This window comes from Myotis daubentonii, chromosome 3 (genome assembly GCF_963259705.1).
Source record: "Myotis daubentonii chromosome 3, mMyoDau2.1, whole genome shotgun sequence".
Classification (NCBI taxonomy): domain Eukaryota; kingdom Metazoa; phylum Chordata; class Mammalia; order Chiroptera; family Vespertilionidae; genus Myotis; species Myotis daubentonii.
In genome coordinates this window covers 204,794,141-204,809,688 of record NC_081842.1, presented here as the reverse complement: position 1 = coordinate 204,809,688, position 15,548 = coordinate 204,794,141, and the positions used below count along the sequence as shown (strand labels likewise).

Below are 15,548 nucleotides of genomic sequence, written 5' to 3'. Positions count from 1 at the left end.
TCATATTGTGTGAAGGGAGCTATACAAAGAACTAATGGCGCATCAAAAACAATGGATTGAACCCTAACTGGTTTGGCTCAGCGGACAGAGCGTCAGCCTGTGGGCTGAAGGGTCCCAGGTTCAATTCCGGTCAAGGGCATGTACCTTGGTTGCGGGCACATCCCCAGTAGGGGGTGTGCAGGAGGCAGCTGATCGATGTTTCTAACTCTCTATCCCTCTCCCTTCCTCTCTGTAAAATATCAATAAAATATATTTAAAAAACAAACAAACAAAAAACAATGGATTGATGGCGCTTACTTAAAACCATTACTAAATCTTGTTTATTGTTAGGTGCCAGCATTCTAAAATCAGCCTCAGTGGATTTTTGTGCTAACTACCCTTACAGAGCAATTTTTGGATTTTCTCTAAGAGAGCCTTTATTTATTTATTTTTTAAATATATTTTATTGATTTTTTACAGAGAGGAAGGGAGAGAGATAGAGAGTTAGAAACATCGATGAGAGAGAAACATCGATCAGCTGCCTCCTGCACATCTCCCACTGGGGATGTGCCCGCAACCCAGGTATATGCCCTTGACCGGAATCAAACCTGGGACCTTTCAGTCCGCAGGCCGATGCTCTATCCACTGAGCCAAACCGGTTTCGGCAACTAAGAGAGCCTTTAGACCAGCCGTGGGCAAACTACGGCCCGCGAGCCGGATCCGGCCCGTTTGGAATGAATAAAACTAAAAAAAAAAAAAAAGAAAAAAAAAAAGACCGTACCCTTTTATGTAATGATGTTTACTTTGAATTTATATTAGTTCACACAAACACTCCATCCATGCTTTTATTCCGGCCCTCCGGTCCAGTTTAAGAACCCATTGTGGCCCTCGAGTCAAAAAGTTTACCCACCCCTGCTTTAGACTCACCAGCCTTCCAAATTTCTCTGCATCCTAAAAGGATTTTAATTTCAAGTCATATTTTCATGGTGAGAATGGTTTTAGGTAATAGGGATGTGATTTTCTTTTATTTATTAAAGGACACACTCTCTCATTAGTTCATTCACCAAACTTATATGTGGTATATTGGAGGGAAGCCTCTTTGAAAGAGGTCCTTTTGTATTGTTTCTCCTCCCCCCCACCCCCCATTTTTTTAAAAATTGAATTTTAGAGAGAGAGGAAGGGAAGAGGAAGAGAGAGAGAGAGAGAGAAACATTGATGTGAGAGCGAATCAATTGGCTGCCTCTGAATGGCTGCTTCCTGAATGCTCCCTATGGGGATCATGCCTGCAATTCAGGCATGTGTCCTGATCAGAATCAAATCGTCAGCCCTTCAGAGCACGGCAGGATGCCCAAGCAACTGAGCCACATCGGCTGGGCTGAAAGAGGTCCCATTTAATGAACCTGTTTAACCACACCATCCACTAATTTCCCTTTTTCTTTCCTTTGGGATGTTAAGAAACTGTGCAGGGAGAGCATTAGTATTTAATTAAGACTAACAACAATAACCAAAAAGCTAGCTCCTAAAGGGTTTTTTTTTTTTTTTTTTTAATATATTTTATTGATTTTTTACAGAGAGGAAGGGAGAGAGATAGAGAGTCAGAAACATCGATGAGAGAGAAACATCGATCAGCCGCCTCCAGCACATCTCCCACTGGGGATGTGCCTGCAACCAAGGTACATGCCCTTGACCGGAATCGAACCTGGGACCCCCCAGTCCGCAGGCCGACGCTCTATCCACTGAGCCAAACCGGTTTTGGCAGCTCCTAAAGGTTTTAATCATCGTTTTATTTTTGTTTTTATTTATTGATTTGATTTTGTTCCACTTATTTATGCATTCATTGATTGATTCTTGTGCCCTCGCTGGGGATGGAATCAGCAACCTTGGGGTATCAGGATGACGCCTTAACCAACTGAGCTACCTGGTCAGGGACTCCCCCATTGTTTTACAGGGGTGGGGAGCGTCCTGTCTGTGGGCAAAGGCCGTGAAATCATATGGTCTGGCCCTGCCAAGGCATGAGGGGTGAGTTCATTAAGTGTTTGACCAAATATAGCAGGCTTATTTTTTAAGCTGATAATTTTGTATGGCCCTCGGATAATCTTATAAATATCCAAGTGGCCCTTGGTAGAATAAAGGTTCCCCACCCCTATAGACTGTTGAATTCTTTTTCATATATATTTTCCTATTTAAAGAAGAAATATATGAATATGTAATATTTAAATATATAAAATATACATTTGTGTGCTTTTTGAATACAAAGCTGTTATGCCACTAATGACTTCTCAAAGTAGGAAAACTTTGTAATAACACAACAGAGCACTTGTTCCCAAGATTCCTGACATCTTATTTCTCTGTTGCTCAGTGCCACCCTTACAAAATGTAATATGTGGGAGAAACTTCTGCATGTAGGGTGATCTGAAGTGAGTGATTTGCCTCTTGCTGTTTTTTTGTCCCCAACCCTGTGGATGACCCTAGAGGGGTTCTTTTGGGTGGGAGTTTATGGCAGCAAATGGCCAAGAGTATGAAAGTGGGGTCGGGTGGGGTGGGGGGGATCAGAGCTGCTTAAGCAAGAATAACATTTTTTAAAAAATTGAAACAGTTGCTGATTTCCTTATCATTTAGACAGATTTCCAAGCTTTTCGGGCTTTTTAAAAATTATTATTGCATTTCATAAATTAGTATTGAATTTCAATGGTTCCCGGAATAATTAATATTCACTGAATGAAATGTTTTTCTACAGTGAAGGGAGAAAAGGGAGAAGGTTAGTGCTCAGGCCTGGCTTACATCTATTAAATGTGTTCGAGTGGCTGTCTTGATTTGGGAGCAACTCTCCTTCGTAATTGACTTTTTTTCTGACTCGTGTTTCTGTCTAAGCATTTTACACACTAAGAAAACAGTTACACTGGAGCACGCTCTGTCCACAGTTTCTATACTCTTCTACCTTTCCTTTTCATAAAACTGTCTTTTATACCCAGATGCTCTTGCTGCATAGTTCTTTGAATGCTCTTAGTTAAATCATAATGTTTTCATTTCTTTTTGTGGCTTTTGGAAGCTGGAGAGTGGTTGAATTTCTTTTGACACTTGGTGGGGAGGAGAGGGAAAAAATGTGTTTGCTTAAGAAAATTGCTTTGGTGGACAGGTTTGGGGGCAGAGAATGAGTCATTTAAGTATAGCTTTGTATGTATTCTGTTTTTTCCTATCAATTTGTTACTGTCTTAAGTAGCTACCTATGCTTACTTACTGTCCTTAGAATTCTGTAACCAACAAGAACAAACAACAGTGAATTACACAGTGCATAACTTAGAAGGCCTTATATTAAATTACCTGTTGGTAAATAAGAAATCCAGTTGCTAAGCAACTTCTCTCCACAGGGGCCTGTCACTGCCATGAGACTTTAGAAAACAATGTTCCAAATAATTTTGTACCTTAATGGGTCTCCCTTATGTATGTTTGTTGCAAGTCTCTTACCTGTCTCATATAATTAAATGCCTTAAATAAGCATAGTAAATCAATGATCCACCTCCTTATTTCTCCAAATAATGAACAACTTACATGGAGGTGGATTTGTTATTTTATATGGTAAGTCATTATAGGCAGGTCTTTGATTAGTTTTACCAGCCTGTGAAATATTTTATAAACTCTAATATTTTACAAAGCTTTGGGCAATTTTAAGATCTCATTCTAAGTAAGGGATTAAATGCCTAGATGCTACAGTATTTTAGGTTGGGATCCAAAGTAAAAAAGAATAAAATAAACACTGATGATAGATAGATTGAGAGATAGAGAAATTGATAGGTAAAATATATAATTCTTTTGGTAACATGTCCAAGTTGGTTTGGAGTAATAGTTTGTGAAATCTTTTGAAGCATTAAAGGAAATTAATGAGTAATTCCTTTTACGGGGATGGGTTAGGTACGACCTGTCCCAAATCTGTTTATCCCCCCAGTTAATTTATATAACTTATTAAGCCCCCAAATGTAACTGATAATTTATTAGTCTGTTTGGTGTTTATAATATTCTTCATTTCCCTGAATTTACTAGTGATGAAAACCTGCCATTATATGCTCTGAAGCATATTCCTTAATGTCCAAATTCCTATTTTTAAATGGAGGAATTGAATCTGTAGGTTCTAATGAGTTCCTATTCATTCAAGATTCATTCTCCTTCCCTTCCTCTCTTTCTGGAAAAGTGGAATCAGAGGATGATTGTTAATCATTGTAGCTATGAAACTGCATTATATATTTAACCATCTTTAAATATACACTACTTCTCGTGTTTTCCTCTAATGTGTTACCTAGCCTTTAAACATTGTTTATGTCAGATTACCCTTTATTAAAACTAGCAGAAGATTTAAAATATAGTTTTATCCATGTAAGTGTTCATAATTTTTGTTTTCTTCTTTGTGAATTGTATTGTTTTCTACAACAATTAGGGACTTGTTATATTTAATGGTATCTGCCTTATCTTTACTCATTCGAATTATGCAGGTAATAAGAGTTATGCCTGCTTATTTAAAAAGTTCAAGTAGTATAAATGTAAATTTATATTTCAGTGCTCCTTAATCACATTATGTAATCTCTTCCCCAACAGTACGCAATCTTTTTTCTATGTAATTTTGCAGTGTACATAAATGGTGTATTTATATATTTACATTATGCACTTGTCTTTCACATATTATGTGGTAGAAATTCTTTAGAATATCGAACTTTACTTCATTGTCTAAGAAATGCTGCTTAATATTTCATAACATGGATTTTTAACCATATCCCTGTTGATAGACATTGAGATTGTCTCCGTTTTTTTCCATTATGACAAACAATACTGCCTTGTACTAGATTCCAAATAGGTTAAAACATTTTATTCTCCAAAAGTGTATACCAGTTAATATTTCCACTAACGTGAAATTTCGTATTCATTTCCCCATACTTCTGACCCTGGTGGGTGCATGTGCTAATCTTAAATTTTGCTGTGTTCTCTTAGGCAAAAAAGGGTGTTTTGATTTCCATAATTTAAAACTGACTGTATGGCTTCTATTATACTTACTCATTTTTTTGAGAGCCTTTGAAAGACCTTTTTAGAGATGCGAGTGTTACTACAGCAGGGGTATTGGAGAACAATAGTGCTACTTATTAATTACAAAAGACAAGGAGCTACTTTCTGGTGGCTTGCTACTGCCTCCTAGTGGTTAATGTTTACATTTTCTTATTCTCAACCAACTTAAAATTCCTTTGTTATGGTTTCAAAACTTGTTTATTAAATGATGCTCTTTAGTGCCTTTCGATACTTCTATTTTTCTTTATTTTGTTGGCCATCTCTTATATCGACACATAAAAATTGTTGCAAACTAATTCAGCATTCTTTGTGTTCACTAATATACCTTTTATTCTGACATTTCTACCTTTGAAAAATTACCCAAGATTCTAGTCAGATACAGCAATTCAACTTGATTGCAGGTGCTGTCCTAAGCCCAAAATTATAGAAAGAACAATAATTGTAATGTTTTGTTATCTTTATTTTAGTTCGTGCCTTACATCTGGAATCCTAAGCATCATATGTTATAAACCTTGTAAATTTAAGATATTTTATTTTCTATTGGATACATTTGAAAGTTAATTCATAAAAAGGATTTATTTAGAATAGGTTGAAGATTACTAGCTTGCTCACTTGCCATACCACTCAAGTCCATTGCAGACATTTCAGTGTTTAAATGTAGGCAATGTTATCTTCCTTACTGGCCATGCTTCTGTTCATTGTGATCATACAAGGAAGAAGTTCATGATTTAGTAGACTATTAGTTTACTGTAAACCAGCCCTGAGTTTAAAAATATAAAGGTTTTAAAATGTAATAGTAATAGGAAGTACCTGTATCAAGGACTGAACATAACTAATAAATTTTTCTTTCTTTCTATTGAATTGATTGGGGTGACACTGGTTAACAAAATTATATAGGTTTAGGTGCACACATCCACACAACACATCATCTGTACACTGTATTGTGTGCTCACCATACCAAGTCAAGTCTCCTTCCATCACCATACATGCCTCCTATACCTTCCACCTCCCTTCCGCCCCCTCCACATGGCAATCACCACACTAATACATTTTTTAAAAGCATATTAAAAACTACAAGATATTCAGTGATACTGCCTTTTTTTGCATTTAAAATTTTGTGCAGTCTTTTATTTTTAGCTATTATGGAAATGTAGACAGTTATAATCATTATCCCAATGTTTCTGTGGTAAACTTGGTCTGTAACATTACATTCGTTTCCAGGTGTACAACATAACAATGTGATCTTTGTATATGCTATAATCACCACAATAAGCCTAGTTTCCCCCTTCACCAATTTTGCCCGTTCCCCAACCTCCTTTCCCTCTAATAACCATCCATCTATTCTGTGTTTCTGTGAGTTTTGTTTGTTCATTTGTTTTGCTCTGTAGATTCTACATATAAGTTAAACAATATGGTCCAGGCGTACCTCAGAGATACTGTGGGTTCTGGTGCAGATCACTGCAATGAAGCGATATCTCAGTAAATGAGTCACATGAATTTTTGGCTTCCTATGAAAGTTATGTTCCTACTATAATCTAGTGAGTGCACAAGTCTTTTATGAATCATAATCTTTTTGCGGTGCAGGGTCTTGTCTCCATGTTGGCAGCTGACTGATCAGGGTGGTGGTGGTTGCAGGTTGGGGTGGCTGTGGCAATTTCTTAAAATAAGAACAATGAAGTTTGCCTCCTTGGCCGATTCTTCCTTCCTTTCATGGACGGTTTCTCTGCAGCATGTGATGCTGTTCGATAGCATATTACCCACAATAGAACTTCTTTCAGAATTAGTCAGTGCTCTCAAACCCTGCTGCTGCTGTTTGAACTGAGTTCATGCGACATTCTGATCCTTTGTTGTCACTTCAGCAATCTTGACAGCATCTTCACCAGTAGATTTCATCTCAGCAGACTACCTTTTCTCCTCATGCATTCGAAGCAGCCCCTCATCGTTTTATCATGAGATTGCAGTGATTCAGTTACATATTCAGGCTCTACTCCTGATTCTAGTTCTCTTGCTGTTTCCTCCACATCTGCAGCCACTTCCTCCACGGAAGTCTTAAACCCCTCAATGTCATGCGTGAGGGCCGGAACGCACCGCCTCCCACCTGTTAATGTTGGTATTTTTTACCTCTTCCCATGACTCATGAATGTTCTTAATGGCATCCGGAATGGTGACTCCTTTCCAGAGGTTTTCAATGTACTTTCCCCAGATCCGTCAAAGGGAGCATGATTTATGGCAGCAATAGCTTTACAAAATGTATTTCTTAAATAAGACTTGACAGTCAGAATTACTCCTTGATCCATGGGCTGCAGAACTTCAAGAACTTTCCTTTGCATGAATTCACAGCGTGGCTAATGGTTTGGCGCAAGAGGCCTAGCTTTTGGCCTACCTTGGCTTTCAACATGCCTTCCTCACTGAGCTTAATCACTTGTAGCTTTTGATTTAAAGTGAGGAATAATGTGATCCTTCCTTTCCCTGAATACTTAGAGGCCATTGTAGGGTTTTTAATTGGCCTATTTCAATATTGTTGTGTCTCAGGGAATAGGGAGGCCCGAGGAGAAGGAGAGAGATGGGGGAATGGCCGGTCAGTGGAGCAGTCGGAACACACACAACATTAAGTTCTGTTTGATATGGGTGTGGTTTGTGGTGCCCCTAAATAATTACAATATTAACATCAAAGATCACGAATCAGGTATCACCATAACGAATATAATAACAATGAGGAAGTTTGAAATACTGCAAGAATTACCAAAAATGTGACAGAGAGGCATGAAGCGAACAAACACTGTTGAAAATGGCACTGAGCCCTGCCAGTGTGGCTCAGTGGTTGAGCATTGACCTATTAACCAGGTCACAGTTCAATTCGTGGTCAGGGCACATGCTGGGGTTTCGGGCTCGATCCCCAGGAGGGGTCATGCAGGAAACAGCCAATCCGTAATTCTCTCTCATTGATGTTTCTCTCTCTCTCTCCCTCTCCCTTCCTCTCTTTGAAATAAATAAAAAATATTTTTTAAGAAAAGAAAAATGGTACTGATAAACTTTGCTCAACACAAGTGGCCACAAACCTTCAATCTGTAAAGAACACAATATCTGTGAAGCACGGTAAAGCAGACGCAGTCAGATGAGGTATCTCTGTATTTGTCTGACTTATTTCAGTGTAAAATCCGTCATTCCTTTTTATCTAGTTAAGGCCACTGGCTATTGTCCGAACTACTTGAAGGGGTAAGGGATGAGTAGGTGGAGCATTGGAAGAAGTGTTGGCTTAGGATATATTTATGTTGCTGGTGAAGTATCTAATGGGCAGCATGTGGAACTTGCCTTTTCCCATAATAGATCCAACTTTATTCACATTTATAGCCTAAAAGGTTGTCAACTCATAATATTTAACTTCCTTTTACAACCAATACTGTAATCATTTGTGTAAGTTTATATATTCTGGGAGTGGGAGGTGAAGGTGGATTGGAAAGGTTAAGGTTAAGAAAGGATGAGAGAAGATCTGTCTATATATATTCCATATTCCTTTCTAACAAAGTTCCCACCTCCTCTCTACGAAGGTCATTAACTTGACTTTCCAGATATACAGGGTTGGCTCTGTCCCACTTCTCTCTAAATCACGACAATTATAGCATCTTAATCTATTTGTCTAGAGACACCCTCAATTCAGCTCTAATCTGACTTCTGTTTTTCATGTTAGTATGCAATATGCTGTTCTTGGCTTTCTGTGTAATATTAGTGCAAAAACTCCAGGTTTTTTCTCCAGATTGTTTGCATTGGGGTTTAACAACACATTTTGTGATGAAAAATCCAAATATTCTTAGGGGAGTAGGACTTAAAATTGAAAGTAAAAATTCTGTTTCAGCAGGATTTTCTTCCCTAGAATTGAACTAGAAGGTTTGCTCTTTCTCACCAATCTTTCCAGTTTATTATTTTTATTATCTTTTAAAATATATTTTTATTGATTTTTAGAGAGGAAGGGGGGGAGAGAGAGAGAGAGAGAAAGAGAGAGAGAGAGAGAGAGAGAGAAGAGAGAAGAGAAAGAAAGAGAGAAACATCAATGATGAGAATCATTGATGGGCTGCCTCCTGCAAACCCCATACTGGGGAATGAGCCTGCAACCCAGGCATGTGCCCTTGGCTGGAATCGAACCCAGGACCCTTCAGTCCACAGGCCGATGCTCTATCCACTGAGCCAAACCAGCTATAGCTAATCTTTCCAGTTTAAACATCATCTATGCTATGTATTCATATCTAGGCTGTTGAGCTATTAACAAGATTTTACAGACACCACTGTCTGAAACTGTCATGCTTGTTTTGATATTTATCCAAACAAATCTGTCTCACGCCCCTGTGCCATGTAGGTAAGCCCAGGAGGGCAGGCACCTTGTCTGTTCTGTCTTTGTGCTAGTGTCAGAGCGAGCATTTGACAAACAGTTACTGACTGAAAGTAATGCTTCTACTTTGGGCTTGGGTGGGCTCCCTTCTCATCATATTCCCATCTTTCTTTCAGCATTGGAGAGGGGTCTCTTGAAGACACTGCAGAAACTGGATGAATATCTGAATTCTCCCCTCCCTGACGAAATTGATGAGAACAGCATGGAGGACATTAAGTGTTCCACACGTAAATTTCTGGATGGCAATGAAATGACATTGGCTGATTGCAACCTGCTGCCCAAACTGCACATTGTGAAGGTAGGCCCGTAGGATGTGGTGTCTCATTGCCACTAGACCTAGTCAACTATGTACTAAGACAGCACTTCTTCCTGCGTAAACTTTTCTGACCTTCTGACATGACTGGGGGACCCCCCCCCCCAATAGTGTACTTTAACGCTGCTTAGGCCTTACACATCATAGAGTTAATGAGATGGAAATTATGTCTGAAAATTGAGGTGTGTGAGAAAGAGGGATATTACGTTTTTCTCTGACTGCATAAAAATTCAGAGATGTAACAGGTAACTTTGGATTGGAGTTTGCTAACTGACATGTAATAGATTCTGCTCTGTGATCACCTGGCTTTTTCTATCCAAGGGACACATGCTTATTGAGCATGTATTGTATGAGACACTGCTAAATAGAATAGTAATAAACACTAGTTGTGCAGTAAAGGTTGAGATAGAGGAAAACAGATCTAAAATAGTGTGTGTGTGTTTTAAGTATCTGCCCAGGGGTTTCCCATGGCCATCTCTCTGGATGGCCAGAGCAGGTGTTTGCAGTCACTATCACATTTCTCAATCTCTGGTGTGGTTTGCAGTCCTCGTCATTATTTAAAACTAGAGTCCCGGTGCACGAAATGCATGCACTAGAAGGGGGGCTTCCCTCATCCCGGCCTGCGCCCTCTTGCAGTCTGGGACCCCTCAGGGGATGTCTGCCTGCTGGCTTAGGCCCACTCCAGTCAGACATCCCTCTCACAGTCTGGGACCCCTTGCTCCTTACCACCTGCTTACTCGCTCCTTACCACTCGGCTCGTTGCTCAGTGCTGCCACGGAGGCAGGAGAGGCTCCCGCCACTGCCACTGCACTCACCATCCCTGAGCTTGGCTTCTGGCTAAGTGTCTGCATTGAGCGTCTGCCCCCTGGTGGTCAGTGCATGTCATAGTGACTTGTTCCACCATTTGGTCGATTTGCATATTGGCCTTTTATTATATAGGATTCTAGTTAGATTGAAGGTGACTTCTAACTTCATTCTCCCCCTCTCTGATGAAATTGATAGAATGGTATAGAGGACATTAAGCTTTCAAATAGAAGGAGTTCTCAGAGTTTCACAAAATCAGTTTTCCTTAAAATCTAGAGATGTTTCTGGTTAACATGGAAAATAAATGTTAACTTTTGATCTCTTTGTCTTTCAGGTGGTGGCCAAAAAATATCGCAACTTTGATATTCCAAAAAGAATGACTGGCATCTGGAGATACTTAACTAATGCTTATAGTAGGGATGAGTTCACCAATACCTGCCCCAGTGATAAGGAGGTTGAAATAGCATATAATGATGTAGCCAAAAGACTGACCAAGTAAAACAGCACTTATGAGAGAGGTCTTCACATCGCTTCGTGATTAAGAATATGCTTTTTCTAACAGGCTGCTCCTCTTCCTATAAAATAGAAATTTTATTTTGCATGAATATGACAGTTATTCAAGATTAGGATAAAGGATAGATAAGGTATAGTAGCTATCTTTAAACATACACTCCTAAGCAGTATTATTTTAAAATTATTTTACCCTGCCTACCTCCCCTAACCCATATCCTCCTCTCTTCTAATTTGGAGACAGTTCATCACAAACTTTTTACTTTAGAGGTAGTTTCCTATCTCTAGAGCCCTCCCCATTTTGTCCTTTCACTGTGTATAGATGGCAGGACTTTTGAGGTGCAATGTTTAACGGTTAAAACTAGTAAGCATGACCTCATCAGTCAGCCCCAAACTGGTGCATAATGCATGGTACAAGGGATATTTATGTATTTTTGGAATTTTATATTTAGTAAGAGTATATGAAAGGATTGCTACTGTATCAGAACCCTCTGTTTCAGTTTAGTCTATCCTGGAGAAGTGCTAAAGGTTTCACCACCAGAGGAGAGAGCCTTCCACAGGAAGTCACTACAGATTTTGCTATTCTGTTTTGTACATGGATTTTCACGTTTCCTAAAAGCATTTATTCTTTACACCAATGATAACATCTGACACTATGTAGAAGCTAAAAGTTCAGAGGGAGGGATAATATCCTCAGTCTTTTTTTGAGCATCTTACCCATATAAACTAAACCAGCAGCACCTTCTACCTGTCTCAGTGTGGTGTTTGCTAATGTACTTTGCCCAGTGCCATTCATTTGGAACGTTACTGCTTTCTTTATTTTAAAACGCTCCTTTTTAGGTCAGCATAGATCTTGCTGTTTGTAGATCTTTTGAGCAACACTACATAAACTACTATTTAGTTGACTTAGCTATAGCAGTACAATGAATAGGAAGGTAAAAATTAACACAGAAATTAAGGTTTGTCAAAATATCAAATAGAATTTTGTTTCTAAAGCTTATGTAGGAAACCAAAAAACCCATTCTCCATCCTATATTGAAAATAAGACAAAACACACAGATTAGCAGCTGTTCCAATCACCCCTATTTACTGTTAGACTTTGGGCTTAAACACCTTTTGGACTAAATTATAGTTGTTATGGTGAGTGCATATTTACAGCAGTTTTGCCTAATGTCAGCCATTGTGTTTCCTTCCATTACATTTTTCTGCAGCCACATTGAGGAATAGCATTCTGCATGTTTGTTTTTTAAATTGAAGTTCTAAAGCAGGAATTATTTGTGCTCTAACAAGGGAGGATGGGCTTAGTGAAAACAAAACGAGTTTGCTGTTTATTTACTCATTTTTTTTTCAATTGGACTTTCTGGACGGGGTTGTTACTACAGAACGTTCCGTAATTATTTTCCTTGTTTAAGAAGCCTAGTTCTTATAGGCTGTTTCTGGAAATGTTAAGTATATTGCTTTAAAATGGCAATGATTCCTCCCTTCGATACGCTAACATTTAGTAAGCACTGGCTGTATGGAAGCAACCTGATTTTTATAAGCATACTGCATTTTTTTTTAATGCACCAGTAATTAGTTCAAAAAGATAAGTAAAGCTCCATATTGTATCTATTTGGCTCAGGGAGATTTTTTTGCTTTGTTTTTCTTAAAATTCTCTCTTGCTGATCAAAAGTTTGAGCACCCACCTTTTGTGTAATTAATATTGGATGCTGATTTATGTGGTTCCAGGAAGAACTACTACAGGTGATCTATTGAGAAATTCTATAGCATTAGCTTCATTGGGTAGAAATGTGACATCTGCCACCACTACACAGACAGCCAGCATCACTTTCCCTATTTTTAAATAGTGATAACTTGGCATCCGAGTATTATTGAACCTTGCTTCAGAGCTTAGGGTGTGAAAAAGAGTCAAAAGAAGGGGTGGTGCTCTTGCCAGTGAATGGTGGACTAAGTGGTGTGGAGTAGAGAGCTAATGAGGAAAGAGCATCATTCCTTAGAATAAATAGAATGATGAAAAATACAGTCTAAAACTCAATTGTGAAGTATTTTTACCTTGAATATTTATTCTCTATCTTTGAAAAATGTATCCGATGATTGTTCTCTATCTTTAAAAAACATATCCCATGATGCATCCCTCTCAGTGTCCAAGGAACAGGTAGGACTGTTACAACATGGATGAAGGCAGAATGGTTTTTTCTCTGTAGAAAGACCTCATTGCTTTTATCAGGGAAATTAGTTCATGAAATTGAGATTGGCAAATGGACAAAAGGCGGTAAATAGGGTGGTCCCAGCAAATGCTCTTTTACCCCACCTTATATCTGTACAAAGATTATAGCTTACATCTTAGGAGATGTGGGAATAAAAGTTTACATGACAATTCATGAGGTGTATGGGTTATGTAATGGAAATCATCTGTTATTTCGGCAACTACTGACTCATTTCCCCCTTCACTTAAACCAACAAGGAGATTAGAGTCTGGGTGGAAGCTCTGTTTCCCAAGGGATTCTGTGACGTTTTCATGTTCAGCAGTTGGAAAGTTCTCCATTTCAGTTGATGACTTCCTTTAAAAAGAAAGAGTAAATGCAGGTTTTCTGTACAGCTCTGTTACTTTTACTAGGATTGTTGACTAGTGATGAAATTAATATAAGACTTTCTTCTTGGTAACTTTGGTTTAGACAACTTACCTTTAAGCCCCTGAGCAATCTGTATACAATTAAGACATTTCTGACACATACTCTTACTCTAAATTGGTCAACTCTAGAATTTAGGCAGTTTTACTTCTGTTGAGTTTTGAGTCTCTCCAGAGTTGCATGTAAATAGCTTTTATTTCTGTGCATTTAAAATATCCATTTAGAAAATATCTACAAGGTAAACATGATAAAAAATACATATTTTTTTCATGAACATTTTGATACACATTTCATCAAGTTGATTGATCAACCAATTTCTTATACTGGCTGTAATAGTATTTGATTCAAAGAGAGGGAAGCATTCATTATCTATATACTATGTGGGCTTTTTTATTCCATTCTTTACAAAGTATCAAATGTTGGGGCTGTCAAATTTATATTTTTATTATGGAAAAATGTTTCAACTCCCCAGGTCATAATGTTGAATAGAATTGGAGTATTTCCTTTAAAATTATTTGAAAAGGCAAATGAAAGCCTATTGAAGAATGCTTGTATTTTTCTTTTGTCTCTGGACCCAGTATATTGCTGGCAGCTATTGTATTAAAATAAAGTATATTTTCACTATCATTAAAGGTTCTTTTTTCTCCCCCCTCATGAAAATAAATAATAATTTGGGGTAAAAGTATTTTATTTGAGACTTTTTTTCCCCACGAGTGGGTGATTCAGCACAATTAATACATTAAAGGGAAAACCCATATGACCTCAATTGGTGCATAAATAATTTCATAAAAACTGTAATGGTACTCATTCTTAGCAAAACAGAGGTAAAATTTTAACAAATCTGATAAAGACATCTGCCAAGAACTTCCAACAAATTCCATATATAAATATGAAACAGAAGCCCTTTCATTAAAGTCAGGAATAAGACAGGATTGCCCTCTATCACAGCTATTTCCAGCTACTTTCCATAGCTACTTTATTAGAGCAGCATCCTAGCCAGTGCATTAAAATCACTGAGAAGAATTGACCAGATGATTGTTCTTTGCAGGTGAATGCATATACATAAAAGAAATCCAAGACCAATGTACTATTAGAAATAATAAGAAAATTCAGCCAGGTTACTTAGATACAAGCATGAGGAACAAAAATCAATATAACTATCTATATAAAAGCCTAAATGACCAACCAATCAGAATGACTGGAACAACAGGTTGTGATGACGCTCAGTGCAGGAGCTGCCCCCTGGTGGTCAGTGTGCTTCCACAATGGCAACTCCGCTCAGCTAACCGACCTGTCCCAGTGGCCCACCAGGCCAGCGGCAGCCACTCACTCCCTCAGTAGTCCTACAGGTCCAATCTCCAGAGAACGGACCAGGCACCGACAGACCAGTGCCACCAGCATGATCCCTACAGCGCTGCCAGCCTCCTGGAAGTCAGCGTTGGGCACCATGGCCTCTTCCCTTCTCTAAATGCTCCGTAAGGAAGAAACAATATAAAAGCAGCCACCAGTTGGCTCCCAACAACCAGCACGAATGTCAGCGGGACCAATCCAACCGATCCCGGATCCCAGGTTGGCAAGGGCGTCCCACCGCCTGTCCGGAGGGCTGAACATGTGCCGCCCCCCCACCCCTCGGGACCCCACCCATGCATGAATACATGCACCAGGCCTCTAGTATACTAATATTTACCACATTAAAATTAATAGATAATCTAGTAACATTGGTTTCTTCTGGAGGAAAACTGGGTACTCAGGAAAATGGGTGGGAAAGTGTCATTCCTTTTTGCACTTTTAGGATTTGTAACAAACATCACCCTAAAAAAATAAAAAAGGGCTTTAAAGGATAAAGTAAGATATTTAGGATTAAATCTAATAAAGAATG

At 38.6% G+C, this 15,548-nt stretch overlaps 1 protein-coding gene across 1 annotated transcript in view; it reads left to right on the top strand.

Moving 5' to 3' along the window:
* The window catches only part of CLIC4 (chloride intracellular channel 4), a 57,010-nt gene extending 42,709 nt beyond the window's left edge, over positions 1–14,301 (top strand). Inside the window, exons 5-6 of the mRNA XM_059690769.1 lie at positions 9,529–9,710; positions 10,864–14,301. Coding sequence (XP_059546752.1) covers positions 9,529–9,710; positions 10,864–11,028 — 347 coding nt within the window. The 3' untranslated portion in view covers positions 11,029–14,301. The remainder of the gene's footprint in view (positions 1–9,528; positions 9,711–10,863) is intronic.
* The last annotated feature ends 1,247 nt before the right edge of the window (positions 14,302–15,548 follow it).